Below are 27623 nucleotides of genomic sequence, written 5' to 3' on the forward strand. Positions count from 1 at the left end.
CCGCGTGGCGCAAGAAAAGGGCCAGACTTAGGCATTAGTTTCGTCGAAATGAACATAGAAAAACAAAGATATTTGGCCTCCCCACTCCTGCTGTCGCACGAATCCGAATCCGACAGGCCACCAGACAGATCGGTGGCGATAATTTTGCGAATACGGCTAGTACCTCGTCAATAGGGACGCCACAAATACCCAGGAAGAGTACCGTACCTAATCCAGGTATGTACCTAGGCATCCAAGAAGAACGTTGGAACTGGGGAATGATATGCGTAACCAACCATATGATGGATTGCGCATGCGGGGATGTATCAACCCAGTATATTCGTAGATACCCAGCCAGGTAGTCAGTCATATGATACATGAGGACGATTATGCTTGCAATCCTAACGAAGATATACGGACGGATTCTTTCGTAGGGGTACGGCCTAAATAAATGATTTCTGAAACAAATGACTCTGTTCCGTTAATTGACTTGTTGTGTGACGTCGTCTCTCTGATTCTAACCGCTTAGTACATCGTAGTCTAAATGACGTATTTATAAAATCACATAATCAACCTGGAAGATTTAATAAGTATTGATGCAATTTTACAACTTTAACTCGGAAGAGCCATACCATTGCTTCCACAGGGGAAAGGCGGTGGCCAACCGATGGATTCATAGAACGAAATAGGAAGGAGAACAAAGTACAAAACGGAGAACGGGGTGACTTTACCTCGGTGAGCCTTTCCTATAATGCCCAAGGCTTTTAATTTGCAAACGACATTTATAACCCAACTCGACCTGGGATGTATGTACCCAATCCTAGGTACCTACCTAGGTGGGTATGCAAGCAACCTTTCGATGGTATAGCAAGAGCCGGCTCGTCCTGTCATAATAGGGCTATTGACCCTCTCCGAATGGATAATTGAACTTAAGCAGGCCGATCAATCCACCAACCCAGCCATCATCGTCCTCAGCTATACCATCCCTCTCACGATCGCCTTTACTAGGGGAGCGAATAACGCAAGGTACTCCTCCCGCCCAACTACCATCAGAGGTGCGGCCGACAGTCTCGCCCTCAACACGAATTTCCATCCCAATGGTTACCCCGGCCCTTCGCTTGCCATCGATGCTGACTTCAAGTTCGCGCCCACGGTTCTTATCGCTCAACTTCAAAACGACCTTGGTGTTCAGAGGTAACCCAAGAGGCCGAAAGCTTAGGCTACGAGCACATATAGGGGTAATCAGCAGCGTCTTGACTAATGGATGCATGATACTCCCACCAGCGGATAGCGAATAAGCTGTGGATCCTGTCGGGGTGCTGATCAAGATTCCGTCAGCAACGGCTTCTGTTAAGAAGTGATTGTTGACATAAACGTCGATAATTGCAAGGTGCGGGTTCGGACCACGGTGAATAACCAATTCATTCACGGCGTGTAAAGATCGTGGCGCAAATTGTTCTGGTGAACCCTCCATATTTTCGAAACCAGGGGGCATCTGAGGAATGGGTTGCTGAGGTTCGGCAGTCGATGTGGGCATGAGTTGCTCGTTCATGTTGACACCTGTAGCATCGTAGACTCCAACCTTCAATCTATGGCGCAATAGGATCTTACTAGACCGAGTAAGTCCCATACTCTTCCCACGAACACCCTCCCATTTGCTGTGGAGATGCCCGTCGTCCTTGTCGGTGCGGCCATTAGATGCGGCTTGCGTGTGTGGTCCCTGTAAATCAGATACGGCGACGCGGCTGCCACTCATATATACCTCGCGCCAAGCACGCTTGTATTCTTCAAATTTCCACTCTCCAAGAAAGCCGAGGGTTCCCATGCTAAAGGATAATATCGGTGGGACAGATTCGTGAAGGCTGAAGAGGCTAGCAGCACGCAAGATAGTCCCGTCACCACCCAAAGTGGTCACCAAATCAATCTTACCAGGGAATTGACCCGGATCCGAGGTATATATGGGGAAAGGTAGCGATTCATGAATAGCGGAGGCGACCCGGCGTTCGAAAACAAGATTCAGATTTGGATACTCGCTATGAATGTGGTTGGCAAAAGAAAGAGCGGAAACGGTGACCTTGGGAGCGTGAAGTTTCGGGATGATCAGGATATTCCGCGGAGGCTCTGGCCATTGTAGAGACAGTAGTGAAGAGGTTGAACTCTCCTCGTACTTGGGCAAGATGCGATTAGGGAGAGTCGAGATGTCCAGTATCTCGCGACGACAAGAAGTACCTGAGAACGAGCGCGCTCTCGGGAAACTGTAAGCAAGATGCCGATAACCACTAAAAATGCTCGGCCGAGACATTTCCTGGTGCAAAACCCACCCAGAAAGATATTCCCCGGTATCCTACCACTCTAAGAATCATAGGCGATCTATTATTCCTCGGCTGCTACAGTTAGCTTAGCACCCCCGCAGTTCGCTCTTTAGTGTTCTTGAGAGAAGGCGAGTGACGAATGTATAGGTTGTTAAGAAAGGTCGTGACGAGTCGCATTGCTCATGCAGATGAATATATGAGAAAATAATGTGGGTAGATAACAGTAAGTAAAGCACATGCAGTACCCTCGAGGCCCCTTCTCTTGTTCCGTGTCCAACTCCCGATGATTAAAGACGAAATAGAGAACAAAAATAATCGTAAATGCTCCTCGTCTGTCGACTCACCCCATGATCAAATTCGCACTGTTTTTTAATGGAATGTATCGCGAGTCTCATAAGATCGTATATTAACTAGAAATTTGTCCCCATTATCGACATTTCTCCTGGCGTTGTTGTGAATACGAACAGAGAGGCTGAATTGGTAGTGGTGTCAATACGATGATGTATTGTATTGGGAAAGGAAAAAAAAATAAAAAATATTAATAATAATTCTAAATCACGGACGGAGTACTTAGGTACCGAGCCGTGTTGTGATACAGTACATACTGTAATTTCTACTGTATTATGATATCAGGGCTCCCTAAGTACATGTACATACTTAACAGAGTTGATAACTCTGAAGCTTCCATACATGCACAGTAGATAGTGCAATACATCAATGCCTAGGTATTAAACTCAAATGATTTCCATATGACAATAGTAAGATTAGGTAAAGTAGGACCGAGCAAGCGTGAAGCTATTCTATCTTCGGTCCCCACAAATAACCGAAAAGGGAAATATTAACAGTTGAACCAGTTAGACATCACGAAATCTCCCCGCAGTAAAACTCATCAACATTCATGAAGTCTTTTCAATAAGAAACGACGAGTGAATGACTTGAGTGTAATTCATAACCTTATAAATCCATCAGGGTATATAAGGTAGGTAAGAGTCGTGAGTATATAAAGTCTTTTTCTTTCCCCCGAGTATTTCAATATTCTTAAATCTAAAGATCCTCAAGACATTTCTTTCTCTCATCCATCAACACACACACACATACACGCACATACACACATATATATAGGTACCTTTACGGAAGATAATATCAACCACAAAACAACATGGTTAAATCACCCCTTAACGTCGGAGTTATCGGCTATGGGTAAGCCATCTTCACATTCACTCGTAAATCTTTTGAGGAGGATTGCACTCACTAACTAGCTCGTCAGATTGTCCGCCACCATATTCCACATTCCATTCATCGCGACGACGTCCACCTTGAAACTTCATTCCATTCTACAGCGCAACCCCAACTCTTCTTCTTCTTCAGCTCCTCGTGACCACCCTGATGTCAACCATTTCACTGCTCTGGATCAATTCCTTGCCGACCCAGATCTCGATGTTGTCGTTGTTACCACTCCTCCTGACACGCACGTCTCCTTCTCTCAACAGGCACTGCAAGCAGGGAAGCATATCTTTGTAGAGAAGCCGTTTGTTCCGACCGTGGCTGATGCCAACGCTCTCATCGACCTTGCCAAGGAGAAGGGCCGCTTGATCTGTGTGTACCAGAACCGCCGTTGGGATGCTGATTTCCTCACGGTCCGAAAGCTGCTGGCGGATGGTAGCCCACTAGGTCGGATCGTCGAGTTTGAGACACACTTTGACCGCTACAAGCTAGACAAGCCGGCCACATGGAAAGGTTCGCTTGGAATAGAGCAGGGCGGTTCGGCGCTTTACGATCTAGGCACTCATCTAATTGACCAGGTGTACGTGCTATTCGGAATGCCCCGAAGCGTCTTTGCTACGTTCGCCAGTCAGCGAGATAGCATCTTGATGGGTCCACAGAACTTAGATTTAGAGCCCGATAGCGTGACAACCCAACTGTTCTACGACAATGGCCTGGTTGTCTTCGTGCGCATGGCCGGTGTAAGCGCCGAGGCACGACAACCGAGGTTTTGGATTAGGGGAACCAAGGGTAGCTACCGTAAAGAGGGTCTTGACCCCCAGGAGCCTCAACTCAAATCCGGAATGAAGACAGATGATGCGAAATTCGGCTGGGAAGACCCAGAGTGGAATGGAAAACTCACCATTGTGAACAACGACGGCAGCATTACTATGCAGGACCACCCGAACGTTGAGCCAGAAACCTACAGAAAATTCTACGACCTTTTTGGCGAGGCCGTTGTTCAGAATAGCGAGCAACTTGTGCCCGTACCAGCTTCGCAAGCGAGGGATGTCCTGAAAGTCATCGAGGCTGCTAAGGAGAGCGCAAGGAGCCGGCGCGTCGTTGAGTTATCTTAAGGTAATATTTTAGCAAACCTTGGAAGACACGTGTAGAAGACGGAATTTTTAGCATATTCTTCTAGTTATACACATATCTCCAGAGAATACAATACAAGTGCTGGCAATTTCTGCTGTCCGATTGAACATTCGCTTCGACTCACCGCTGCAATGGAATTAGCCAATCGTCCAAACAAAGGTTTCGTAAATTGTAGAATCAAACTATCAATTGCTCCTCTATCTCACATGCTTAGTCCTTAGGGTTAAGTATATGGACCACCACAATTCTAAAGCCAATACACGAAGCTTTAGAACAACTCGTCCTTAGGTAGATAAGCAAGTAACTTGGGAATTAGCTGGATTGTATACTACTTACCTACCTAGGTACCTAAGGTAGTGAATAAGTGATAGTGTCACTCACGAAATATCAATATAGCCATTTTCCAACCCACGAAATAAACCCACTGTGTAATGATAATATTCATGAATAATTCGCTTACCAACTACCAGACGCTGGTACATAGGATGATAGGCCGTGAAAACAAACGAGTAGAGATGCATTGATACCACTCCTCGCTATGCTAAAATCATCAATCAAATCCAAAACTCCTGACCCTACCCCATACCTACGTACACCCATCCATAGTATCGTTTCACGGTCTATTCTCGTTAGTATTTAGCTAAAAAAAGAACACCTTCTAGCTTCGTATCCGTTGCTTTTGCCATGGTTAACATGATATGAACATGGACAATATCCCCGATACGCCTTTGATCCACTTCGGCTTGGTTAACCAGCGCATTACAGCGGAAAGAATCGACTAGCGGCGAGCGAGGGCTCGTACGACTCTGAGCATAAAGTTGAATATCAGACCAAACAGGCCGAGCATGACGAATATCCTCATGAATTCCCACCAATATCGAGTTCGAACTTCTGTCTCGATATGCCCTTTTATACCAGCTCCATTGGCCGGGAATCGACCTGTTGAGACGTATTGTTCGAGTAAAGCGTCCTTCTCGTACCATCGTTCACGGAGCCATTTATCAAACTCTTCCTGGTTGTCTAAGGGCATGTCGGCCAGAGCAAACCGCCTCCAGTAAAAATTCACAGACTTAGGAGGTCGCCCTTGGAAGTAAGTGCTCGATAAAGTAAAATAATTCTCGCCAAATTTCCCGCGCCTAGAAAACGTCAACCGGTCAATATCAGCAACGAAAAGGTTATATAGAAAAGGGCGACTACGTACGGGACACCTTCGTAGGCTACAGTACAGTCATATACGTAGTCCACCGTCCCCTTCAATTCGCTGAGACAGAAGAACATGCCGGTACTGCGAGGTAGCATCAAATGCTGCATATCTCGAAGACCCATTTTGGCTGCCCATTGAGCCGACTTATCACGGCCGTTAGAAGACAAATTCGTTCCTTCAGGGAAAAGGAGTAACCACATCGGATTGAGATATCGATTTCCGTCAGGATCCAAATGTCGGGATTTTAATTTGCCAAGCCTATGGGCTAGGCGGGGCCGATCGACAGCCATCTTGCGAGACATGAAGATGAAGCCTAGAAACATGCAACCCGGTCCGATGACAGGAATCCATTTCAAGGATTCCTTCAGGATGATATAGACGTGCCCATGCATCTGAGGGATATTCGTATATCCAACCCACCATAGATATAACCAGTCGGTGTAGATCTGCCGAAAGTACTTTCGTTAGCTACTTACGCTCGTCTTGATAGGGCGTCGGGGTGGTGCAGACCTGGTGGTTTGCGATCATGACCATGCGCTCCGGAAAAGCGCATTGAACTCTACCGTCCGGAGTCAAGCTGAATTGCCCCGCAACAGAGGCATCACCACTTATTCTTATAACCGTCGGTGCCCACCATTGGGTCATGGTAGTTATCAGCAAGCCGAAAGACGCCTTCGTTAAGGACATGTAGGCATAGTATAGGTCGCGATTGAGATAGTATATCGGAGCACCAAGGATCTGAGTGATATGGATGCTGCAGGCGTATTAGAACCACTCTGCTTATACGAAACTAGCTAACCGGCAAGCGGGAGTCATACGTTAAACAGCTACTTGCAAAGTATATTGAAAATGATAAGGCGCGAAGGAGTGCTCTAAAGCGACCATATTTAGCCTCACCTGCGGGGTGGGCAATATCCGGATCTAAGGCGGGATCGGTATCATCGGCCGTCGAATTGGGCTCCGATGCCTTCTCTGGAGGCGGCCTTTGCCGCAGTTCAGCAGCAGTCATAGCGTAACCAGATTAATGGCGCCAGTAGCGATTGATTCGGGGGGTTGGATACGATAGGTAGTCGTCGTAACAAGCACAAGCAAAATGTATAGGTTGGAGATGCGGTCGATAATGTCAAGGACTTTGCAGGTATCGTAGTTGAGTACAGCGAAATGGTGTCACGAGAGCGAGCGGGTTGCGATACGGTTTGACATGCTAAAGAGGAGCGATAATACACCATTGGTTAGCCATGGAGAAGATAGAAGAAAGGAGGATAGGGATTAAAAACTGAGGGACGAGTGGCAGAGAAAGATGCCTAACGGTAGATGTTGGCGAGCGAGTAGGTGGATAGGTGGATAGGTAGATAGGTGAATAGGTGAATAGATACCTGGGTAGTAGTAGGTAGTCAGAGATTATCGGGTTCCGTGTGAGACCGAAGTTACCGATTCCCACCATGAGCTTATGCAATGGAAAGTTGTAGTGTGCCAAGCCAAAGGACAATATATTTGCCTAGGTAGAATTGAAAAGGGATTATACCTAGTACAAAGAAGTTGATTATTTACCGATTCTTTCTTCGGATAGGTAGGTTATTCATGACACGTCGTCGTCGTCGTTAGAATTCGAGGTCCATATTGGAGGGGGGTCTCGTGAGCAAGTACTATGGCATTTAGGAAAAGAGAAAAATGATGTAAGGCCCGATTCGATAAGGATAGTGGTATGGGGGTCTGAATATGGATGGATATTGGTCTATCTAGGCAGTACCTAGGTAGGGGAATTACCTAGGTACGCGAAGTGGGTTTTGCAAGGGACGGCGTGACTCGGTACGCAGACTAAGACGGAGATAAAGGTCGACTGATTGATTGAATAATTGATTGATTGTCTCTATAGCTTCATGTCGGGATTAGTGCGCGTAAATACAAGAAGGTAACAGGTAGAGTAGTAGTTGATGTGGGAATGGGTGAATTAATTAGGTATATAATGTAGGAAGACAAGTTTCTTTGACTGACCAATACATGTATCAAGAAAAGAATGCTGTCCAAAGCGATGCGACATAATGAATGCAAGAACAACACTAGCCAGGCAGCCAGGGTTTTAAACGTTACGGGAATAGGGTTTAAAGTCAACTTTAAATAATAGGCAACCACATTTATGTACTGTCGGGTACCTATAATTATTATCATCACAATGGATTGATGTACCTTCAATGTTGAGAGCTATGTATTTATGTATTTGCATGTAGGAAAATGCGAAATGTACGACGAAGATGACGATAATGACACGTGCCGCCAGCTCGTTTAATATAGGCCAATGATCAATCTCCTATGTTAGACGATATCCTACAAATTGATAGTTGCCCGGCAATTCTTTGCAATTAAATAAATATGATTGGTAAAGCAGGAGTTGATTTGGAATATGAAGGTATCGTGATTGTTATTAGTGATTCAAAGATTGAATATGTTTACGACAACATTGAAGGGAAAGAGGGAGCACTGTTGTTTGCCTAGCAGATGTACCAACTAATCCTAACTGGGCGTTCAAGGTAACACCTTCAATCATTAGAACGGTACGAATAGCATAAGTCACGCGCGCACTTACTGCACCAATCAATCCAAGAAAATAAAGACGCCCATCCACATTGAAACTCTATCGCATTCAAAGTTCAAGTTGTTCTTGCGGTACCTTCGGCAGGTAAAACATCCAGGCACACCATGATGATGACGCGAGACGTGGGGTAAACGTTCCTGCCTCCTAGATGCCTGGGTAGGAACGGATTCGGTATATCCCCGGGGGTAAATTGCGCCACACCAATTTCATCTCTCAGAAACTCCGTGTGGCTGCTTACCGCGGCGTCAATTTATGAATTCGAATCCCAAATAATAGAGAACCGGATTTCGAGACTCTCCGATACACTAGGTTCTCTATCGTACCCTTATGATATATCCTATATCAGATTACCCTTCATCGAAATGACCACCCCTCGATTTTTATCGTATCCCTCCGAATCTCCGGACGTAGCAGTAGACGAGTCATCATCCCGTGATATCCTCATATTCTTCGTATCTGGAAACCCCGGAATCATTGGTTTCTACGAGCCCTTTCTTTCGACCCTAAGAGGACTCATAAATGAGACGAAATCACTCCAATCCTCCCGCTTTCAGATTTATGGCCAGGATCTAGCCGGTTTTCGCGATGACGACCATGAGCCCTTCACGACTCACAAAAAGCCTTACGATCTTGAATATCAGATTCAACATACTCTCAAAGGCCTCAGCAAACTACGGGTCGAGTCGGGCCCACGCAAGGGACTCCAATTCGACGAAATCCTCCTCGTCGGGCATTCCGTAGGTGCATACATTGTACTTGAGCTTTTCCATCGGCTCCTTAATAACGAACAATTGGCCTCACATTTAAACTTAACTTCGGGTATCCTATTATTTCCAACCATCCACCATATCTCGAGCTCATCCAATGGCTGGAAGCTTGACCTACTACGTCGGACACCGGTACTAGGCGATAATGCCTATCGTATCGCACAGGGTTTCCTACATCTTGTCCCACGACGCGCCTTACACTGGATTGTGCGCGTTGTAACGGGACCTTCAGCTCATGGGACAGAAATCACGACGAATTGGCTCAAGAGCCGAGATGGTGTGTGGCAGGCATTGCACATGGGCATGGATGAAATGAAAGTCATACGAGAAAACACCTGGGACGACGAATTATGGGAGATTTCCCACGACGCAAAGGCTCACGACAAAATAATCCCAAAATTCTTCTTCTTTTTCGGCAAGAATGACCACTGGGTTGCGAATCACTACCGAGATGAGTTCATCCAAACAAGACAGAAGCAAGTAGAACGAACAAGACTGATAGTGGACGAAGGCGACATCCCACACGCTTTCTGTATAGGTAAGTAATCGAATGTGTGTTAATGACCATAAATAGTAGTTAACATGTAGTACAGATCATAGCGAGGTCGTCGCATCGAAAGTCAACCAATGGATTGACCAGATATACGGCAAGAATTAATCTTCATGGTTGAAATTTCAATTCGCGCAAACTCATCGTCCGATGAGAACTACGTCAGACCTCAGCTGATTCATTTCATTTGCAGACTTGTGTTACAATATCGACCATACCCACAAATACATGGAATTAAAAGCGATTAGAGATAAATAGAGAATTAATCGATAGCAGTCGCTAAAATACAATAGGTACACATGCGTATTATCACGAATTATGAGATGTACAGAAGCCACTAGACACATAACACTTACTATCACCAAAAGACCTTTATCGAGAGACAGCAATTCAAATGAGGAAACGAGCAAAATTATTACATCTAATATTCAACGCAACTAAGGCACCGAGGCACGCGTCCATTACCCAATGTACTGACACGGCTGTTCAGGGATTCTGCTTCACGATTCGACATAGTACCCCAATCTACACTCATCAATATCAGAGGCTATTACATTATCCTACAGAAGTCTAGTACCAGACCAGTGAAGCAGGTTTTATTAGCTAGTTTTCTATCATCATGACACCCACTCGATCAACAACGACACATCGGTCAAAGTGTACCAACAAGATTGTGAAAACATTTCCGATTGGTAGGAAACACTTGACTACATCTTCAAAATCCATTTACAACAACACCATACCGGCACCAGCTCCCATAGCAACCAACACGTACAGGCTGACAGCCATGTCGCCCATAGTCACGAAGGGGGTCATACGGACTGATGCGGGAGCGGCAGCGTTCTCGCTAGACTCGCTTGTCTCACCAGTGGAAGCGGTGCTAGCGGAGCCAGCGGTAGCAGTGGCAGCAACCGCGACGGCAGAGTTGGCCTTGGCCAGGGATGACTTGCAACTGCGAAGTGTTAGCATAGGCGCACGTAATGATTGATCAGGAAAGCTTACGAAGAGTCAGAGCTTGGGCTAGAAACGACCTTGGCAGCACCATCGAAGGAGCAAGCGTCGCTAGAGCTGTGCTGGTTGGTGTAGTATGTGTTGAGTACGTGAGCAAGCTGCTGCTTAGGGCTGCACATGCTGTACGGGCCGAAAACACCAGTCTTGGGGTCCTGCTTAATACCAGCGCAAGCGGAGGCGTCGTGTGAGCAGACGTAGCCGAAGATATCACCGAAGTCTTTCTCGGCAAGATCGTCGGCGGGGACGCAAGAAAGCGAGTTGTACATGCAGTCGCAGAGGGAGTTGTCGGGGGTGGGAGGAAGAACCTCAGAAGCCTTCCAGTTGTTGGAGATAGCTGGGCAGGCGGCAGGTGAGTTGGTGGGGTTGTAAGCGGCCATAGAAGTCGAGGAAGGCTTGACATCAGCGAGCTTCGACTCGAGAACCTTGAAGTTCTTCATCGGGGTTGCCGAGTTACCGCTAACCTTGACCAGACCTATGCTACGTTAGTCGTGATTACATGTACTAATATTTAGTCGCTTACCGTAGTCGTTCTCTTCCTCGTGGAACATGTATGCAATACCACCGCTGAAGACACCCGACATCTGGTTGGAGTAGAGAGCAGTAGTCTCATCCCAGAGACGGCCATCGGCACCAGCACTGTTGCAACCGTACTCGGCGAAGAAAACGGGAACGGAGAAGTTCGAGAAGAACTTGACCTGGACGTCGTAACCAGACTCGGTGAAACTGCTCTTGCCACACCAAGAGTAGATGTTGTATCCCCAGAAGTCGATGGCTTGTTCTTGCTCACCACAGTTGAAGTACTGAGCCATGTTGGCACGAATTTCAGCATCATCATTCGCTGCGTAACCGACACCCATCCATCTGCCACCGTTACCGATCTTGTCAGATATGTACTTCTTTACGTCTCGCGTAGCAGCCTTGACGAAAGCCGACGCACCAGCTAACAATTTCCATTAGCACTATTCACTCCAAATCAACCTCAGTTCAATTGGTAAGTCCACTTACTGTTGGTGTTGTTATTAGTGACCTCGTTACCAGCGAAAAAGCCGATGACATTGTCGTACTTGCCGAGGTTGTCGACAACACCCTTGTAGCGGTCGAACAACTTGGTGTTCCAGGCCGGAGAATCACGGTTGATGGATAGAGCCGGCTCGCCCAAATCGGCAACAACGTAGATGCCAGCCTTGTCTAACATCGACATACATTCACTATGGTCCGCCTTAGGGTCGATGGCGTAGGTTCGAATGGTGTTGACACCCAACTTCTCAAGTAGTGGAACGTCACGCTTGCAGATGGTTGCGTCTGACAATGGGTCCACATACTTGTTGCTGTTGCTGCTGCTACCACCAGGACCACCGCCGGCTTCCTGCTGGTAAGCAACACCTTTGATGAAGAACTGGTCACCGCTCTTGGTGAAGAATTTAGACCCCTAGTAGATTGTTAGTGGCCAGCGTCCACGTGACTTGATGATATACTCGGACATAGCCTATAGTGGCGCTCAAGTGGTGCCGCTTACCTTCATAACAATGGGGTCTACTGCGGCAACATTGCTCGCAAGCAATAGCGAGGTAGTGAGAGCTGATCGGAAACCCATCTTGTAATGATTATTTGTTATCGATGCGTCCTTCTATCGTGATATTATCCAAGATGTCGAATAATTCTTCGTCCTAAACCGGATTGTCTAATCGAAACTGTGAGGCTGAAATGGTTGGTCCACTCCTTCTAAGTTCCGTAAAAAATGACGTAGATAACGTATTCTTGATATTGCCTTCCTATTCTTGAAGATGTACCTCTTTCTCGAATACGCAACCAAGCAGCGATGTGATGATAAAGAGTGTGTAAAAACTAAACTGTGTTAATGAATGTGTGTAGTTGGAACGGCTCGACACCTATTCTCCTTCTCCCGACTTGCCAATTAATTACAAGGGATAAAAAGGAGTGAAATTGTCTTAAGAGAGTGACTGGAATTGTGGCATGAAGGGAAGACCTCGAATTCGAGAAATAAGAGAAAAATAAGGGAGAGCCGAGAAAAAATAGTTGCTAAATATCAGTAAAGGAGACAGCTCCCCCAGTTCATTAGGAGAGATTAAAACTGGTTCTGATCAATGGAGCTATTCAGTCGAATCTTCTGATTGGTTAAAAACGATGGTAAAAAGACCGATGTAGAGTAGTCGAGACTGGGGGTATTTTTGCGGGTAGATGAGACAGGGGTATAGGGGTACAGGGGGTATTCCAGGGGAGTTTAGTTCCTTCTTGACTTCCGAACAAGGTGCTGACCGTTTCCAAATTAGAGAGCCTTCTTCTTTCCTTTCTTCTTTTGCCCTCATCTTAGGGAGGCTAATGCCTACAAGTACATACAAATAAATAAAGCATGTGATAATTAGCTACACATAAGTATCTATTTACATACCTAATTCACTTCCTATTTATAATGATATAATTCTTACAATTATTATTTTGCTTCTTATTTGATTTCTACGCAGAACAGTGGAAATGAAAAATAGCCTAATTCTCGAAAAATATTTACAGTGCACATATGTATAGATAAGGAGGTTTGTCAAGTGCTGGTATGGTATTTATCGTACCTGTCGATCTCCGAAGACAAGGGAGGCCTTGCAAGCTGTATGCCGAGACCAAAAAGGGTTCTCGAATTAGTGGGACTTTCCACATTAGGAGGTATGTTATGAAATATTTCGCTGGCTCCATCACAAGCGAGGCGCAGCAGTAGCATTAACATGGCACTAACACTGGGCATTTTGTTGATACTAGTCTTCTAGGCATAAATATAGCGAATCTATAAGTACTTATTATTTCAGTTCTGTTAGTATCTTGACCCACAAGCCCAGGAACCAATTACTTTTAATACGGGAAATGCTCTGCTACCTACTCAGTACACCAATTCGATCCATGGTATCCAATAAACCAATCGCGGAACTTCCCCCCCAAACTCTTTCAAGACTTCAAATATCAAGTAAGAGGTCCGCTGCACACCATCAAAAACGTACTACAAGTATATCGGTATATGTTTTGAACATGAAAGTTGAACTGATTCGTTCTGGGAAACCAGCCTATCCATATAACTATGACATATGGTTGAATCGCTGAGAGCCTGCATCCACCTACTTTAGTATGTACTTATGTACTTAGGCAGCTCACATTAGCAGCATTCCTTGTATTGTACCGAGTGCCAAGAACATCACTGTCGGTCACGTCAGTCTTGGATGTCTTATGTCTCATCTAAGTAATGAACAGCACGGAGTTATAGCGATCTTCTACGATTTACAATCCTCCTTTATCCACTTCCCGTGATCATCGATTTCTCTCTAACATGCTAACAGGCTAACTAATGTAGTGTGTACACTACAAACCCAGCAGCCTACCTAGGGTATCTAGCTAGTCAGCTAGCCACCACTAATGAAGCTGATTACACAAATTAGCGACCGTTTCAACTCCGCCATTCAAATATTATCAGACTTGATTCTGTATCTCTATCGTGACGTCTTTTCTTATTCGCTAGATTGTTACGCAGTAAATTGGGAAACACGATAGGTAAGGCTTACATACAAACTTAGGTACTATTTCAATTCCACCATCATTCCTATAGGATTATGAATATTTAAAAGTCATCATGCCATCTTCGATCCTAATTCAATAGGTATGGACGGAATATGATAAAACTTCCCGTGCTACCTACATTAACTCAAAGACACTTCAATGTTTCCTACAGTTCTTCCATGCTCCTAGTAAAATAATTAGAACCGTAGCACGTCCGCCGCTAGTCGGCCTCCGGCTTTATGGCAGTAAGACAAAAGTGTGATGTATAAATGTTGTTCCCGGACTATCAACACCGTACGGGGCAAGATCTTCGACCACAGCCGCGCTCCGATCCCGTCCTGTAATCAACGATATTTCCTTGCATCTGCTCCGCTGTGGCTTCCTCTGTGGAGCCATCGATGATCATTCATGTGCGTGCTTGAGAGAGCAAACATCTCAAATTCCACGTGCACTCGAATAATATTACTGCTGGTTACAGAGATAATTCATAATTTGATAATCTATGTAGGTCCCTAGGTATCAGGGTAGTAATTAAGTAGTTAAATTATTGTTATGCTCCTCGAATTATGTCGTTCACCTGTGGTTTGCAATCCACTAATTCCCTCATAAAAAATGAGGGCCTATCTAGGTATTATCCCAATTTGAAGAAACCACTTTCACCCTGAATATTATGCACAACAAGCCATTAAGGAATTGTCAAACGGTTCACAAGCAATCAGGAAACACCCTATTTTTAGGAGTACCTACCTACCTCATACGTAGGTAGGTAAACTAGAACGTTTATCTAACAAAAAGATGACTAAGTCCATTGCAAGACCCTAGGTAGGTTATGCAAACAGAGCTAATCGATTACGTGTCTGGTAACTAGTAATTGCTTAGTTATGTGATTATGTGACCCAAGTATAGCGGTAAACGAGAGCTTCTTATGAAACAGGCTCTGTATTCCTCTCCAAACATCAGGATTCTAGTATATGATGCTAATAACAGGAGGGGACGATTAGAGCGTAAAGTATCTAGCATCATAGTTGATACCTAGGTAGCGAGCGAGGCGTGTGACTATCATAGATCTACCTAGTTTTAAGCCCAGTGGGCGGCAAGAGGCCGATCGTATCTTGGAAGATGCGCCCTAGTTACGACGTTGGGCGAAGTATCATCTCGCCCACATTCTATCTCATAATTCATGAGGCAGTCCACATTGCTATAAAAAGCGTGGAAACAACATCTCCACGAAGGGAGAGTTACTCATCATCCCCACAACCGACTTTTGAAGGGACGATTGTGCCCTTAATACTTTTCCGTTCTTTTTTTCGGTCGATGCTTCTCACCCGTCCTCCCCAACTTTTGTAACAACCTCGTCACTGCTGCTGTCGCTGAAGTTATCATCGGCGACGAACGCCGCTGTGCCATTCGAATATTTGCACTCCATATATTCGGGCATTGGCATAATAGGATAGTGCCTATTTACCACTTTCGCGGCTCTGTCTCCAAATGCTGCGTCCCAGGGCATCTTCATAGCGGGGGGGATACGCCACCCTAACTCTGTGTTCCGGAGCCAGAGTCGCACCAAATGTCTTGATGAAGACGTACCATCTTCATACGACTCCCGAGCATGCAGGAGACTCAAGTTATTAATAAAGACAATGTCCCCAGGCTGCGTCTCGAGTTTCATTTGATGTTTTTCCGCAGTCCTTTGGAGCACTGCGAGAGCCTCCTCTTGCCCTGGTGTAAGATCCGGTATCGAGCCGTAACGCGCCAGGGGATGGGGTCCGATGCGAGCCGGATCCATCGAAATCACCAAGTTATCATCATGGTATTCCATGAGTGGACACAAGACGAAAGGGGGGTCTTTTTTCGAACTTCTGCAACAGGAAGTTAGCTAGCATGCTCAGTCTGGAACCAATCTTCCGATCTCATGGGATAAGTCAAAATAAAATATCACTCACGTCTGTATCGGCCAATTAGGCTTGGCCAAAACATGGAGTACCCATGGATTTGACTGGCGCAGGTCGTTGTATATGGCTGTCATAGACGCCACGCAAGTGTGGCCCCCCGCGTCAGCCCGATCTCGAATTTGCATCGAGAGGATTTCGCACCCCATGTCATTATGGAATGGCTGGAAACTGTTAACCAGGGTCTCGGGTCGTATGATTTTTGTTCTGTCCCGACGTCCATCGTAAGGAGAGCTGCTTACTTACCAATCGATCGCTGGTGTGAATCCCATGGCGCTTCTCTTTGGGTACGGTCCAGGCCTTAGACTCGATAATATGTGCTTTTGTTTGAATCAGCGAATGATGATAGTTGACATGGGACATATGCAACGTACATAACATATCACCTTTGGAGTTCTGTACTCCTCGTTGGTCCCCAATGTGGCTCGCAAGCCCAAGGAAGATGACGATCCTATCTTCAATGCTGTAGTCCTCCCACCTCAGCCCGCGGATTATAAAAATTCCGCTACCGTTTAAAATCGCGATAGTGGCTTGCTTTAAATGACCTTCAAGGGTTGGAACCCGGAAAAGCTCCCGTCTCACTTCGTCTCCATCAAGTTCTCGCCCTATACAATGGTTAGCTAAACGCAGCGAGATACTGGGGGGAGATCTACCATTGAATGTGTGTAGCCCATTGCATATTTCGCATATATTGGCGTTACTAAGTGTGAGGATTTGGCCTCGATTTCTACCAGGCTCGCATCCGGACCAGTTCTTTGGTCCATCGATAAATTCCGGGAATCCCAGAGGCGGCTGCGCGATGCTGCTCCGCTGCCGGGGTACGATATCTGCATCAATGTCAACCTCCTCGTCATATTTCCACTGTTGCTGCAAGCCTGTAGGGCTTTCGGGGGCGGGCGGAAGTAGACGAGCTGTCATTTTTTTCCCTTTAAGATATACGTGCTGCAGAAGTTGAGATGCAAATCTGGTAAAAGAGGAAACTCCATCATTTTACATATAAGCTAAGGTTGGTTCCAACATGCCTCTTGCTGTTTTCTCGTATCTAAATACACACGATTATTCATCCAATAACCAAACGATGTATTCTCGGTCTATTTATCATTGGCCTATGAGAAGCCTTTATTATATAGAGCCTTATACTTTGAACCACGAAGCGAGTGAAAGGAATGGTTACGGCGGGACAATCTCCTGATGATTTAGTAGCATATGGTAACAAGACAGACGGATGTGGTTGCACGTAAACCAGAATCGTGGTTTCCGTGGGCACCGTCTCGGCCTAATTCCCGGATGAAACAAAAGACATCGTTGTAGAGATGGATAGTCTCTCCTTCAACGGAAGGCTGTTGTCGCGGATAGCGGAATGGAGGGTAGGTGAGGCCTAATAATAGATTTTAAGAGAAATTTTTGTTTTTAAACAGGCTCTAATGAGAGACTTATTATCATGTAGGTGTGGCCCTTTTCAGGGTACATCGAAAAATAAATGTTTTTTTATCTGATTGAATACTAGAGTTCCAATCATATCGAATGCGAGCAGTCGAAATGAGCATCTTTAAGGTTACGAAGAAGCAAGATCGGCCTCACATAGGGCGGATACATGATCCTCTTAGCAGCGTCGGCCTCTCTCTCAACAAATTGCTCGAACATGGGAGGGCAAGCTTTTCACACCTTCTCCTCCCCCCACGAACCTGAGGAACCACTGTGCCTGACGTGGCAATCGGGAAAACCGGAAGGATACCCTTGCTGTGAGGCAAGACTAATATAGGATAATGATTCTCTGAAGCCTCGACTAATTGGAAAGGGAAGATTCAGGAAGACTGTTAGGGGGAACGTCTGACAGCATCCGCTCTAGTGATTGGTCCTAGTTCGACTTTCTTATGTCGATCGCGCATGAAGCTATCGTCAAGGGATTCGTTGGGTTGAAACCGGTGAAGACGCGGCTAGTCTTGGATCTTAAGATCGCGTAATTGCGGCATAAGACGGGAACACGGCCGCACGAATCATAATAAATTGACAAAATAGTCATAGATATCAAGATGAAGTCGATTTGATTCTATTCACCTACACTATTGAGTTTATATCAGCCCATATTTGGTTGCAAATTTGGGTGACAAATGGAAGCTCATCGTGATAACTGGCAGTATTTGATGAACCATGGTAATATCGCGAGTCAGGCAAAAAGTAATTCTTTCGTATCATGATGTAATATTACAATGCATGGCTTGAATATGGCCAGCACTATTCTACAAAGGACAAGGTATAATGTGAGCCAATCCTTTGTCTTAACCTCAAGTATGTGCTCTGTGCTATACATAAGACGATGTGTTTCAGCCGGGCGTTTTTTTTGTAATATGTACCTACCTAGGTACTTACGGGAGACAGGGAGCGATGTATTTATGCACTCACATTGGGGGCCACGGTACACAGCATCGGAGTATGATAATGGATAGATTGATAATAAGGCATGGGGCTTCGAATCCGTGGGGGCTTGTCCTATTTTGTCGAAATCGAGTGGCTGGTGGCTGGATTTTTTGCTTTTCCTTTTGCCCTGCTCTACGTGTGGTGGGAAAATGTTGTTGGTATTTTTTTACAGACCGCCTGATGACCACTAAGGAGGGGATTGGAGGATCGGGGGGCTCGGCGATTAGTATTATGTATATACACCTCTTCAGATGAGAAAATGCATTAGCTTACTTCTCTCATAACATCTTGCCACGGATCATCATCATCGTCATCACACAACTTCAAGCCATCACGGGCGGATACGTGCGCGACTTTTCCGGCTGAAGGATCGTCCTAAAAAGCATCAATTTTTTTTTTTTCGTCCGGTGAGGAAGGATTAAAAAGTATTGACTCTTGAGAAACCCATTGTGCAGCATCATTTCTGCAACGAGAACGAGCTGACCGGGGCGGAGTCTCTCTTACGCACATTTCTGTATTACCAGACCGGCAACTACCCATGACTGGTTCTTGCTACACAGTCCATTTTCGCCGGTTTCCATTCAATAGAGAAGTGATTGACCCCTGCGTCACTCTTCTTCACCGGCCGACGGCGTCGCAGTACTCTTGAAGTACTTGGCCAGGTACAGGGGAAACCGGCAGTTTTGATAGACGCACACGCATACACACATACGCACCCACCCGGGGACAAGACCCGTTGAGTTGTTTCCAGCCAGGGAATGAGATCAGGTCATTGTTGAAGTGGAACACGATGAATGGAACCGAGGTCACCGCCTTCCAGTCCATTTCCACCTTTGTTAATTCCCCTTCGGCGCACGGCATGGCTCCCGGGGTCGTGTCAATTGATAACGCATCATGTAGGGCAAGGAAGCGACCCCGGACCGCCTCTATCCCTCCACCAGTCAATTCTCACACTTCTTGTGCTCCTTCTACTTCCTCGAGGATCGCAAAACCCAACAAGACTAAAAGTTCTGGCCCCAAATCGTCATCACCACCGTCGTCATTGGCCGTAGCCTCACTCGGGAAGAGACAGAACACAGCTACCGATGCTGACGTTGTGACTTCAATTGCCGCCGCCGCCGCTGCCATCGCCGCATCCGCACCAGCGGATGAATTTGGAACTTTTAGGCACCAGAATCCTGAGACTAAATGGGACCCTCCCATCCCATCGGCCTCCTTTCGTTACGGTGAAGAGTTTGTCGTGCCAAATACAAGCTCCGTGACAAGAGATCACTTTATCCTGTCTTCTAATCCCTCCCTCACACAGGGTCCAGGTCAAAACGTGTACGACTGGCCTTGCGACAACCTAGACACATCGACCTCGAACAACTTATGTCGTTCAATGTTTCATCCGTCTCCTTATCTCACCACGCACCATCACGTACCACAAGAGAACCCGTTGACAAACGACTATTTGACCGATTACCAAAATTTCACGGCCAATACCCGTAGCGTCCATCCTTTGCCTGTTTCTAGTCATTTGAATTGTGCGATCTCGCCGACCATGGCTATGAGATTCGAACCTCCCCTCGGCACTCATAACACGGTGGCGTACCACATCCGACCAGAGGAGAATGGAATGGAGGATATCCAAAATGGCTGGTCATTACTGATTAATGATGGGTTACCGAGAGAGGATGCAAATCCCGTCGACTACGACACCCTCGAACAGATTCCCAACCCCCCAGATGGCATAGCCTCGGCGGTTTTCAAGAACGATGCATGGGAACAATTGAACCTACCACACGTAGATAACGTTGCAGTGGACGAAACCCGTTCACCATCGCAGCCTGAAAAGCGATCACGATCCCGGTTGTCGATGGAGAACCGGGCCAAGACGGGCAAAACCCGGAAGCTGAAAGTAAGTTTTGAATTTCTATTTTATTTTCTTTTGCCGCCTTTTCCACCTTCGCGCGCTATGCGACAACCGCGTTCGTCATCGGCTGACGTGTCTGCGGGCCTGTATTCGATGCCGCATGCAGAAAATAAGAGTAGGTCAACTTTCAAGCGCGTGAGATCTCGACCGAAGTACCATTGACTCACTCTTACTAGTGCAACCCGGATCTAGAGAACCCTGAAGGGTCGGATTGCCTTACGTGTCAAAATATCAACCTAGAATCAAAGAAGGTGATTCATAGACTTCCGTGTCTGCGGTGGAAGTTGGGCGAGGTTGTCATGTTCCGTGATGGCGGCCTCGGACTGACAACTAGATGGCATGGGCTGAAGATGAAGGATCTTGGACCACGCGACTGGACTTACCCGAACGACCCGCCTCGTAAAATAGTGGTGACTATTGGTTGCAAGAGACAACCAATAGAACTTCTGGTTCGAAGATTCAAACTTATCCATGGCGACATCACACATAAGGGTTGGATCGATAAGAATGGGGTTCAGAGAAGGATCGAAATACCACCATACGCGCTCGCGAGTATACACGAAACCGTAAAACAGTACAAGAAATATGTATTTTGTAACGCGCGTATAGCTATAGACGAGTATGCTCACAAGGAAGGGGTGGATCCACTAGTGCAGAAGACATACGCTGCTGCGTGAGTACCGACCCCTCTCTATTGTATCGAGGCCGTCTATTATCCCAATTCAATATTGCAGTGGGCATTTTGGCACTTCTAGTAAGGAGACCATCCACGGGGAGCTAACTTTTGCATGCTTAACAGGTTGGAATACGCTATAGAGCTTGAGGTAAGATCATACAGGCAAGCGAGGCCCCGAGACATTCGAAGCTTTACTGACGAGTGTCTTTTAGCAGCAACATCCTTCTCCAGCAAATGGGGACGACGTGAACCCTTCAGTGTTCTTGAACCAATACTTCAGTCTGTGGTTTGCAGTTAGTGAGTATCACGTCAGCCGTATTTTGATGCTTGGTTGGATGGCTAATTTGGACCGATAGGGAATACACTTGGGTCGTCATTCATTGTGGGCGATGATACACTCGACATGGAACCGGTAAAGGATGAGGATTGTCCGTATCGCGGGACGGTGTCGATACCACGGATGATTCCGGTACAATTCGATTCCCTTGGATATTTGAAACTACTGGCGCCGTGGAGAAAGCTAGTGCTCGAAGGGCTGTGGAAGATGACGGCGAGCAAAAATCCTAACCACTTTTACCTTATTTACTTGACGGTATTCATGATGCTCCACGAAGTATCATTTAACTGCGCCGACAGAAAACGCCGTGCTAGAGAGAATAGTTTGGTAAGTTATATGAGCGGAGTGGGTTGGTGGTGTTGTCTTGGCTGACAGAATATAGAACCGGCCGTATGATTTGCTTAAATTCGTCGAGGAGGTCCAGGAAGGGGCTAATATCATTCTCAGCCATTGGCATTATTATAAACGTGATGTTAATGAGATGGAGATTGAATCTGAAGAAAAGAAAAAAGCAGTTTGGGGATCATTGAGTTCACAAGAGACACAACTCATCGTGGAAACGCGGCAAGCATACAAAGAGCGAGGTGAGAAGCTTCTGACCTGTGCAATCGGGGGTATGCTAATAGATGATAATAGCCGCCGACCGGACTTTAGAACCGATGACGTGGGAACATGATCTAATGTTCGTATCGCAGATGTTTGAAGAGAACTGGGAGCCTAAGGATACATTTAGGCGCTAAAAGGTTGACGGAAGGTGAGGAACTTTGGGATATATATGCCTGAGGACTACCAAGCACGGATCGTAGGTTGTTTCATGTCCACATGCCGTAGGTATGAATGGGAGGGGGTGGTTATGCTAGGGTATACATGTACCCCCGTTGCAGCGATGTTTTACGATTGTAATGACCTCATTAGCATATTTTTCTTGGGATTGAGGGCTACTCGAACTTAGCTGGCATGGAAGATCTGAAGTCTATTAAATATTACAGCGACTATATATGTGCATTCGGGCGGCACGAGACAATACAACATGTTGAACTTAAGCTGTTCAAGAACCATGAAAACACATACTTAGGTACCTGTATCTTTTCTACTTAGGCATTGAGGGGTTTTTACTGCGAAGCATTAGTAGCCGTAAAATATAAATTCGACGCAAAAGTGGTGATTGAAAACGAAAAGGAGAGAATGTATGTTGTGGAAGTAAAGTCAACCAGTATGAAGAAGGTACTTGGTACTTGAATAGGGGGTGGATGTTTATTAGGGGCAAGAGAGAGAACGCACTAGAGAGATTACATAAGAAACGGATATTCTTATCATGCCAGTTGGTTACTTATCGGACCAGCTGATAACAGCCGAAAGACTGGGAAAAAGTCGCCAGATCGCATCAATACTTTTAATACTTCGAATACTTTATACTTTAATGGTTTATTGTTTGTACCTCGAATTTTCAACTTTTTAACTTCTTGACCAACTTCGACATCAACGTACGTCATCGTCACTTACCAACAATATCCGATCTCGCTAGACATTCAACTTTCCGCAAGAAATAAACAAAAATACAGCAAGGTCGACTACCTGTCGGTTGGGGTTTCGTACGTATATCCCTACAATTTCTATTCCGATTTGTTACTTTGCGAAACGAGGAACTTTGTAAACCGACAACCATAGCACGAATTAATTGCTATCAATAGGACAAGACATAATCTGAGCTTCTCAGCTCACCCTTCCCTCGGATATACCCACCGATCCATAACCTGTTTAAACGATTACCACGAAACTTGCGCCGTCATCATGTCTTCCGAACTAGAAACCTTCACCATGCTGCCTTTGCAGATCGACTCGCAGACCAAGGCACTTACAACAACATCGAGCTCCCGCGCATTACAAAACGAACTTTCATCACTTAACACATTACACCGCTCGCTTCTTGCCTTAGAAACCCCGAACCAAGTCCCACCGCCCCCGGTGCCTGTGAACCCCAAACGCTCGGCCAACGTCAGCAAGCTACGAGAGAGTGGTAACAACGAGTACCGAAAAGGAAAGCATGCCGAAGCCGTTAAATTCTATAGCCTTGGTCTACAGATGGCCTTGACCCGACCGCTATGGGAGCCTCAGCAACTTGTACGAGAAGAGGTTGCTGCTCTCTATGCCAACCGTGCTCAGGCTCACATGGCCTTGCAGAGTTGGGCTGAAGGTGCTGCTGATGCCGAAGCTAGCGTTGAAGCTAAGCGCGTCGGAAACTCCAAGGCCTGGTGGAGGCGTGGTAAATGCTTGACCGAGATGGGACGACTGATCGAGGCCAAAGAATGGGTCAGCAAGGGATTAGAGATGGAAGGTGACGAAGGCGAGCTGGTGGCATTATTGAAGGATATCAATGCGAAACTAGAAAAGGATAGTTCATAAAGAACTGGTCTGAATCATTTCGTGAATGGCGTTTGGGGAGTTTATGGGTATATTATTGTTTCTTAAAACCCCCTGTTTGTCCTCGACATCAATCCTACCACCGAATCTCGAATGCGAATTTGCGCTGTTTATAATCATCCCAAAGTTGCGATTTAGACCGTGTGAAAGAACTCGAAAAATATCAACCTGCCTGACACACAGATGACTGTCTACTGTTCGAATGGTGGAATAAATATTATTCTGTAGCATATGTGCCCTGCTCCTCCTACGTATCGTGTAGGTAGATAGGCTCTTCCACAACCTACAGCATACACGTCCCTTGATCTTCTATGACACCTCATCTGCGATCTGGTGGGAAGACAAGTCCCCTAACCTCGAATATTGTCATCCAACAATAAACAAGAGCCCAACCAATGCAGATAACCGTGAATACCCTCCAGTAATGAGAAAATAGTATCCCTCTCAACCCTACCTATACAAGACGTCCCAACCAAGAAAAAACAACGTTGAAAGAGGGGAAAAAAAGACTTCAACTCATGGCTATGGCTATCGCTCGTATGGTATCATCCTCTAAAATGCCGTATTGCTCACGTCTTATTCATTTAATCGCATTCTTCGTTCACTCTATTGTTGCTTCTCCGGGTCTTGTTCTTCTTTTTCGGGGATGCTTCGGTTTCTGGGTCTCATCACGGCGTCTTGGCTAGTCATGCGACGGTCGAGAGCGCGATCGAGTTTGGCACCGAGAGCAAGTTTGTTCAGGTTGGCTGACTTTTCCTCGGATAATACGACACGCTGTTGCGATAAAGCCTTATTTTCCATACGCGCAAGTCCGGTCTCTATGTCACGAATTTCGGCATGCGCTGAGTCGGTTGTCTGTACTGTCGCGGCCAGCGAAGGCGCTGTGCTATATGTGCTGTAGCGCATCGAGGCGCGAGGAGATCCGATCTGGTAATTCATCGAAACGTTAGCCATCAATTCCGTTTTTTTTTTCTCTTTTCCTTTTTTCCTATATTACATCTTAAGTAATCACAGGCTAGGGAGCTGAATAATAAAATGGTAAGATTGAAGGTGCGCAAGTGAATACATCGTGTGTAAATAGACATGGTTGCCTGTAAGATAGAGAAGGAATGGGGGGTAATGAGGGATAGGGGAGACGAGGATGACGGAATTAAAACCCATTAGAAAATACAACAATGGCCCTTTATGGCCTTCAAGAAAGTAAAACGTACAGTAGAGGGTGCCATAATTGGGCGGGATGAATCCAATGAAGTAGGCATTGTGTATTGCTTGATATATATCTAGATTTCTTTCTAGTTTTGTTTCTGTTTCCGTTCCTGTTGCTCTTGGGTTGTTCTTCCCGCTCGATTGACGGCTGACAGGATTCGCGACAAATTTAATGGCGATTGCTGACTGTATTCGTAGGGTGGCAGTGAAGGGGTGGATCGAAAGTTCGAAACAGCGCTATGCAAGGATGGGCCGACGAAGCCGGGATGAAATCGATGTGAATGACCTCAAAAGTGCGGCTGGAATTTGCAGGTGGAGTTGTTTCCAGGATACAAGCTGAAGGTGGTACTTTGTTAATTACCTAACCAATCACAGCAGGAAAAGGCAGAAATGGATTGGTACCTAATTCATGCAGGTAGTGCAAGATAGAAGTTATATGTATGTCGATAGGATGAGAAGGATGGAAGAGAAGACTGAGAGAGCCCTACCTAGGTAAGAGGGGAGGAGAGAGAAAGGCTGAAGGTGGAAATAGGGGTCGCAAGCGCAAGTGTAAAAAAATAAAACCGACCAAATCAAACCAAATAAAAAATAATAATTGGAAGAAAAAGGGATAGTGGTGTGTTAAAAATGTGCAGGTCGCTCGTGGGAATGGTAGTAATTGTACTACAAATAACTGCAAGGTCATATCGAGCGCTAACACCTTAGAAGAAAACGCTCAGGACGGGGGTTTAGAAAGCTGATAGATCGTCATAGCGATCATAGCGATATTATATCATAATACATTAGAAAGATGTAATTTACATAACACTCTCATTGTCTTACCAGGTTTATCGTCGTTCACTTCCGACCGTAATGAATACCTACCTACCTACTATCCAATAAGTCAAGGTAGGCTAAGAATGAATGAACACAAGTATTGGAATTTTATCTTATGAAAATCCCAAGCCTCTAAAACCTTTCAAACTGTTCTACCTTGTCTCACTTTCAATACCGGCGGCCACATGGCTCTGTACTAGTCGGGTACTAGTGTAGGCGGATTGTCCCTGTTCCTCCCATTATGCATGCAGTCAGCAACCGATACATAACATTATCTATTGGCGCATTCTATTCAACTGGAATAAGTTAGCTTAGTATGCTTAGAGCCTTGCCGTGGGACAGTCTCAAGGGTATTCAAGTCAAGGAAGCCTAGACGAAGCGACCATCTACTTGGTTTGGTTTGGTTTCAAGAATGCCATGACCTCGCGTGCCATTTCTCTTTCGTATTTATTCCTCGTCACCATATGATTTTCTCCACTGGAGTGAAAGCGCGAAAAAAAAAAAAAAAAGAAGAGGTCCAACATCACCTACCACATACCTAAAGCATTATGCCTCTCTAGCTCCCCCTCCCCCCTATCCCGAAGATACCCTACCGAACCAATCCGGAAGGATTTCACTAATTTACATCACCTTTATGCTCGGATGTCGCTGATCATGCTACACGGACTCGGTACTATTGGAAATAGCCACAAGAACACGGCTGTCGCGCATGAAACAACATACGTATAGTCAACTACGCATTGAGTTATTAACCCAGCCATCTACATTACGGCATCTACGTATCCCAAGGTCTATTGAGATCCTGGATTTCGCGTGCCATCTACATAATGAAAGATGGATCGGTGTCATTTCCCTTGTAATTACCAGGTTCTTCCCCCCTCTTTTATTTCAGTTGGCAAGGAGCTTCGCGGAGTCCCAGCACGTGGCCCAATGATCATCGCGTCGATCCCACAAGATGAACGCCATTTATCTCTTAACAAGTCCGAACCGGCCAACAATATCTATTGGTAGCTAAATCATCAAGCAACCAGACAACCCAAACGAGCTCGACTCTGATTGAGGGGATCCTAGCGCTAGGTAGGCTAGCAAGCTGGGTATATGTAGGTGATGAGATGCGAATTGCGCTTACATATGAAAAAAAGAACATGGCCACCCCATATTATCACACATGCAGGGTCAACCATCACAATCAATACGATGATCAACTCACCAACCAGATCTTTGCGATAGCCCCTCTTCACCATCGGAAGTTTGGATTGCTGACATTTGCAAAACACATGGCCAAGGGGGTCCCGGTCAGCTTCAGCCTATCCCGCTGTTTTCGTCAGACCTGCATGCTGAGCACGTGGCTGTAAGGTAAGCTCAATGCGACTCTACGGTGTTATTGGCGGCCTATGGTGGGTAAACAGGTAGATAACATTAGCATGGGGTGGGTGAGTACTTTTATATGGGTGCAATTACCTACCCGTAGACTTGTATAACATGTATTTCTTGTACGGCAACATTCATCCCTCCTTCCGCCCGAGCGTTTCGAGTTGTCTGTACGAAGTAACCAA

General features: G+C 45.9%; 9 protein-coding genes across 9 annotated transcripts; 4 read left to right on the plus strand and 5 right to left on the minus strand.

Moving 5' to 3' along the window:
* Positions 1–207: 207 nt before the first annotated feature.
* Positions 208–2948, minus strand: F4822DRAFT_393160 (ATP-NAD kinase). Its single transcript, XM_051457278.1, has 2 exons — positions 711–2948; positions 208–490 (listed from the first exon to the last, which is right to left on the minus strand). The coding sequence occupies exon 1, from the start codon at positions 2279–2281 to the stop codon at positions 878–880; it is 1404 nt and encodes a 467-aa protein (XP_051316226.1). The 5' UTR covers positions 2282–2948; the 3' UTR covers positions 208–490; positions 711–877.
* Positions 2949–2987: 39 nt separating this feature from the next.
* Positions 2988–4775, plus strand: F4822DRAFT_151236 (NAD(P)-binding protein). The gene is made up of 3 exons (XM_051453010.1): positions 2988–3049; positions 3146–3491; positions 3559–4775. The coding sequence occupies exons 2-3, from the start codon at positions 3451–3453 to the stop codon at positions 4628–4630; spliced, it is 1113 nt and encodes a 370-aa protein (XP_051316227.1). The 5' UTR covers positions 2988–3049; positions 3146–3450; the 3' UTR covers positions 4631–4775.
* A 1-nt stretch (position 4776) lies between these two features.
* On the minus strand, positions 4777–6862 carry F4822DRAFT_441847 (acyltransferase-domain-containing protein; the record flags this gene model as incomplete). Its single annotated transcript, XM_051462912.1, has 4 exons — positions 4777–5785; positions 5851–6299; positions 6364–6607; positions 6672–6862. The coding sequence occupies 4 exons, from the start codon at positions 6860–6862 to the stop codon at positions 5428–5430; spliced, it is 1242 nt and encodes a 413-aa protein (XP_051316228.1). The 3' UTR covers positions 4777–5427.
* Positions 6863–8521: 1659 nt separating this feature from the next.
* On the plus strand, positions 8522–10127 carry F4822DRAFT_151257 (uncharacterized protein). The gene is made up of 2 exons (XM_051453012.1): positions 8522–9751; positions 9807–10127. The coding sequence occupies exons 1-2, from the start codon at positions 8809–8811 to the stop codon at positions 9869–9871; spliced, it is 1008 nt and encodes a 335-aa protein (XP_051316229.1). The 5' UTR covers positions 8522–8808; the 3' UTR covers positions 9872–10127.
* Positions 10128–10413: 286 nt separating this feature from the next.
* Positions 10414–12626, minus strand: F4822DRAFT_151254 (carbohydrate-binding module family 43 protein). The gene is made up of 5 exons (XM_051453011.1): positions 12291–12626; positions 11780–12203; positions 11295–11714; positions 10766–11246; positions 10414–10715 (listed from the first exon to the last, which is right to left on the minus strand). Exons 1-5 carry the CDS (start codon positions 12366–12368, stop codon positions 10490–10492), a joined length of 1629 nt encoding a protein of 542 aa, XP_051316230.1. The 5' UTR covers positions 12369–12626; the 3' UTR covers positions 10414–10489.
* A 2973-nt stretch (positions 12627–15599) lies between these two features.
* On the minus strand, positions 15600–17479 carry F4822DRAFT_441853 (Clavaminate synthase-like protein). Its single transcript, XM_051462913.1, has 5 exons — positions 16932–17479; positions 16653–16883; positions 16525–16598; positions 16273–16442; positions 15600–16188 (listed from the first exon to the last, which is right to left on the minus strand). Exons 1-5 carry the CDS (start codon positions 17194–17196, stop codon positions 15651–15653), a joined length of 1278 nt encoding a protein of 425 aa, XP_051316231.1. The 5' UTR covers positions 17197–17479; the 3' UTR covers positions 15600–15650.
* A 3095-nt stretch (positions 17480–20574) lies between these two features.
* Positions 20575–22778, plus strand: F4822DRAFT_393208 (uncharacterized protein). Its single transcript, XM_051457279.1, has 7 exons — positions 20575–20726; positions 20788–21284; positions 21411–21435; positions 21500–21584; positions 21644–21951; positions 22007–22208; positions 22261–22778. The coding sequence occupies exons 1-7, from the start codon at positions 20712–20714 to the stop codon at positions 22362–22364; spliced, it is 1236 nt and encodes a 411-aa protein (XP_051316232.1). The 5' UTR covers positions 20575–20711; the 3' UTR covers positions 22365–22778.
* Positions 22779–23266: 488 nt separating this feature from the next.
* Positions 23267–24339, plus strand: F4822DRAFT_151507 (uncharacterized protein). Its single transcript, XM_051453015.1, has one exon. The coding sequence runs from the start codon at positions 23416–23418 to the stop codon at positions 24025–24027; it is 612 nt and encodes a 203-aa protein (XP_051316233.1). The 5' UTR covers positions 23267–23415; the 3' UTR covers positions 24028–24339.
* Positions 24340–25519, minus strand: F4822DRAFT_151506 (uncharacterized protein). The gene is made up of 2 exons (XM_051453014.1): positions 25257–25519; positions 24340–24972 (listed from the first exon to the last, which is right to left on the minus strand). Exons 1-2 carry the CDS (start codon positions 25302–25304, stop codon positions 24652–24654), a joined length of 369 nt encoding a protein of 122 aa, XP_051316234.1. The 5' UTR covers positions 25305–25519; the 3' UTR covers positions 24340–24651.
* Between the last annotated feature and the right edge of the window lie 2104 nt (positions 25520–27623).

This window comes from Hypoxylon trugodes (assembly GCF_022578975.1).
Source record: "Hypoxylon trugodes strain CBS 135444 unplaced genomic scaffold F4822scaffold_3, whole genome shotgun sequence".
Lineage (NCBI taxonomy): Eukaryota > Fungi > Ascomycota > Sordariomycetes > Xylariales > Hypoxylaceae > Hypoxylon > Hypoxylon trugodes.

Excerpts from the sequence above, each read along its gene's own strand:
- F4822DRAFT_393160 (XM_051457278.1), bottom strand. The coding sequence starts at position 2,281 with ATGTCTCGGCCGAGCATTTTTAGTGGTTATCGGCATCTTGCTTACAGT.
- F4822DRAFT_151236 (XM_051453010.1), top strand. The coding sequence starts at position 3,451 with ATGGTTAAATCACCCCTTAACGTCGGAGTTATCGGCTATGG. Across the intron at positions 3,492-3,558 it reads GTCGGAGTTATCGGCTATGG|ATTGTCCGCCACCATATTCC; the intron begins GTAAGCCATCTT and ends CTAGCTCGTCAG.
- F4822DRAFT_151257 (XM_051453012.1), top strand. The coding sequence starts at position 8,809 with ATGACCACCCCTCGATTTTTATCGTATCCCTCCGAATCTCCGGACGTA. Across the intron at positions 9,752-9,806 it reads CCCACACGCTTTCTGTATAG|ATCATAGCGAGGTCGTCGCA; the intron begins GTAAGTAATCGA and ends CATGTAGTACAG.
- F4822DRAFT_151254 (XM_051453011.1), bottom strand. The coding sequence starts at position 12,368 with ATGGGTTTCCGATCAGCTCTCACTACCTCGCTATTGCTTGCGAGCAAT. Across the intron at positions 12,204-12,290 it reads TAGACCCCATTGTTATGAAG|GGGTCTAAATTCTTCACCAA; the intron begins GTAAGCGGCACC and ends ACAATCTACTAG. Across the intron at positions 11,247-11,294 it reads CGAGGAAGAGAACGACTACG|GTCTGGTCAAGGTTAGCGGT; the intron begins GTAAGCGACTAA and ends AACGTAGCATAG.
- F4822DRAFT_441853 (XM_051462913.1), bottom strand. The coding sequence starts at position 17,196 with ATGACAGCTCGTCTACTTCCGCCCGCCCCCGAAAGCCCTACAGGCTTG. Across the intron at positions 16,884-16,931 it reads TGGGCTACACACATTCAATG|GGCGAGAACTTGATGGAGAC; the intron begins GTAGATCTCCCC and ends ACCATTGTATAG. Across the intron at positions 16,599-16,652 it reads CTCCAAAGGTGATATGTTAT|CACATATTATCGAGTCTAAG; the intron begins GTACGTTGCATA and ends TTCAAACAAAAG.
- F4822DRAFT_393208 (XM_051457279.1), top strand. Across the intron at positions 21,952-22,006 it reads GTGCTAGAGAGAATAGTTTG|AACCGGCCGTATGATTTGCT; the intron begins GTAAGTTATATG and ends GACAGAATATAG. Across the intron at positions 22,209-22,260 it reads GCAAGCATACAAAGAGCGAG|CCGCCGACCGGACTTTAGAA; the intron begins GTGAGAAGCTTC and ends AGATGATAATAG.
- F4822DRAFT_151507 (XM_051453015.1), top strand. The coding sequence starts at position 23,416 with ATGTCTTCCGAACTAGAAACCTTCACCATGCTGCCTTTGCAGATCGAC.
- F4822DRAFT_151506 (XM_051453014.1), bottom strand. The coding sequence starts at position 25,304 with ATGCCTACTTCATTGGATTCATCCCGCCCAATTATGGCACCCTCTACT. Across the intron at positions 24,973-25,256 it reads CAATTATGGCACCCTCTACT|ATCGGATCTCCTCGCGCCTC; the intron begins GTACGTTTTACT and ends ATGAATTACCAG.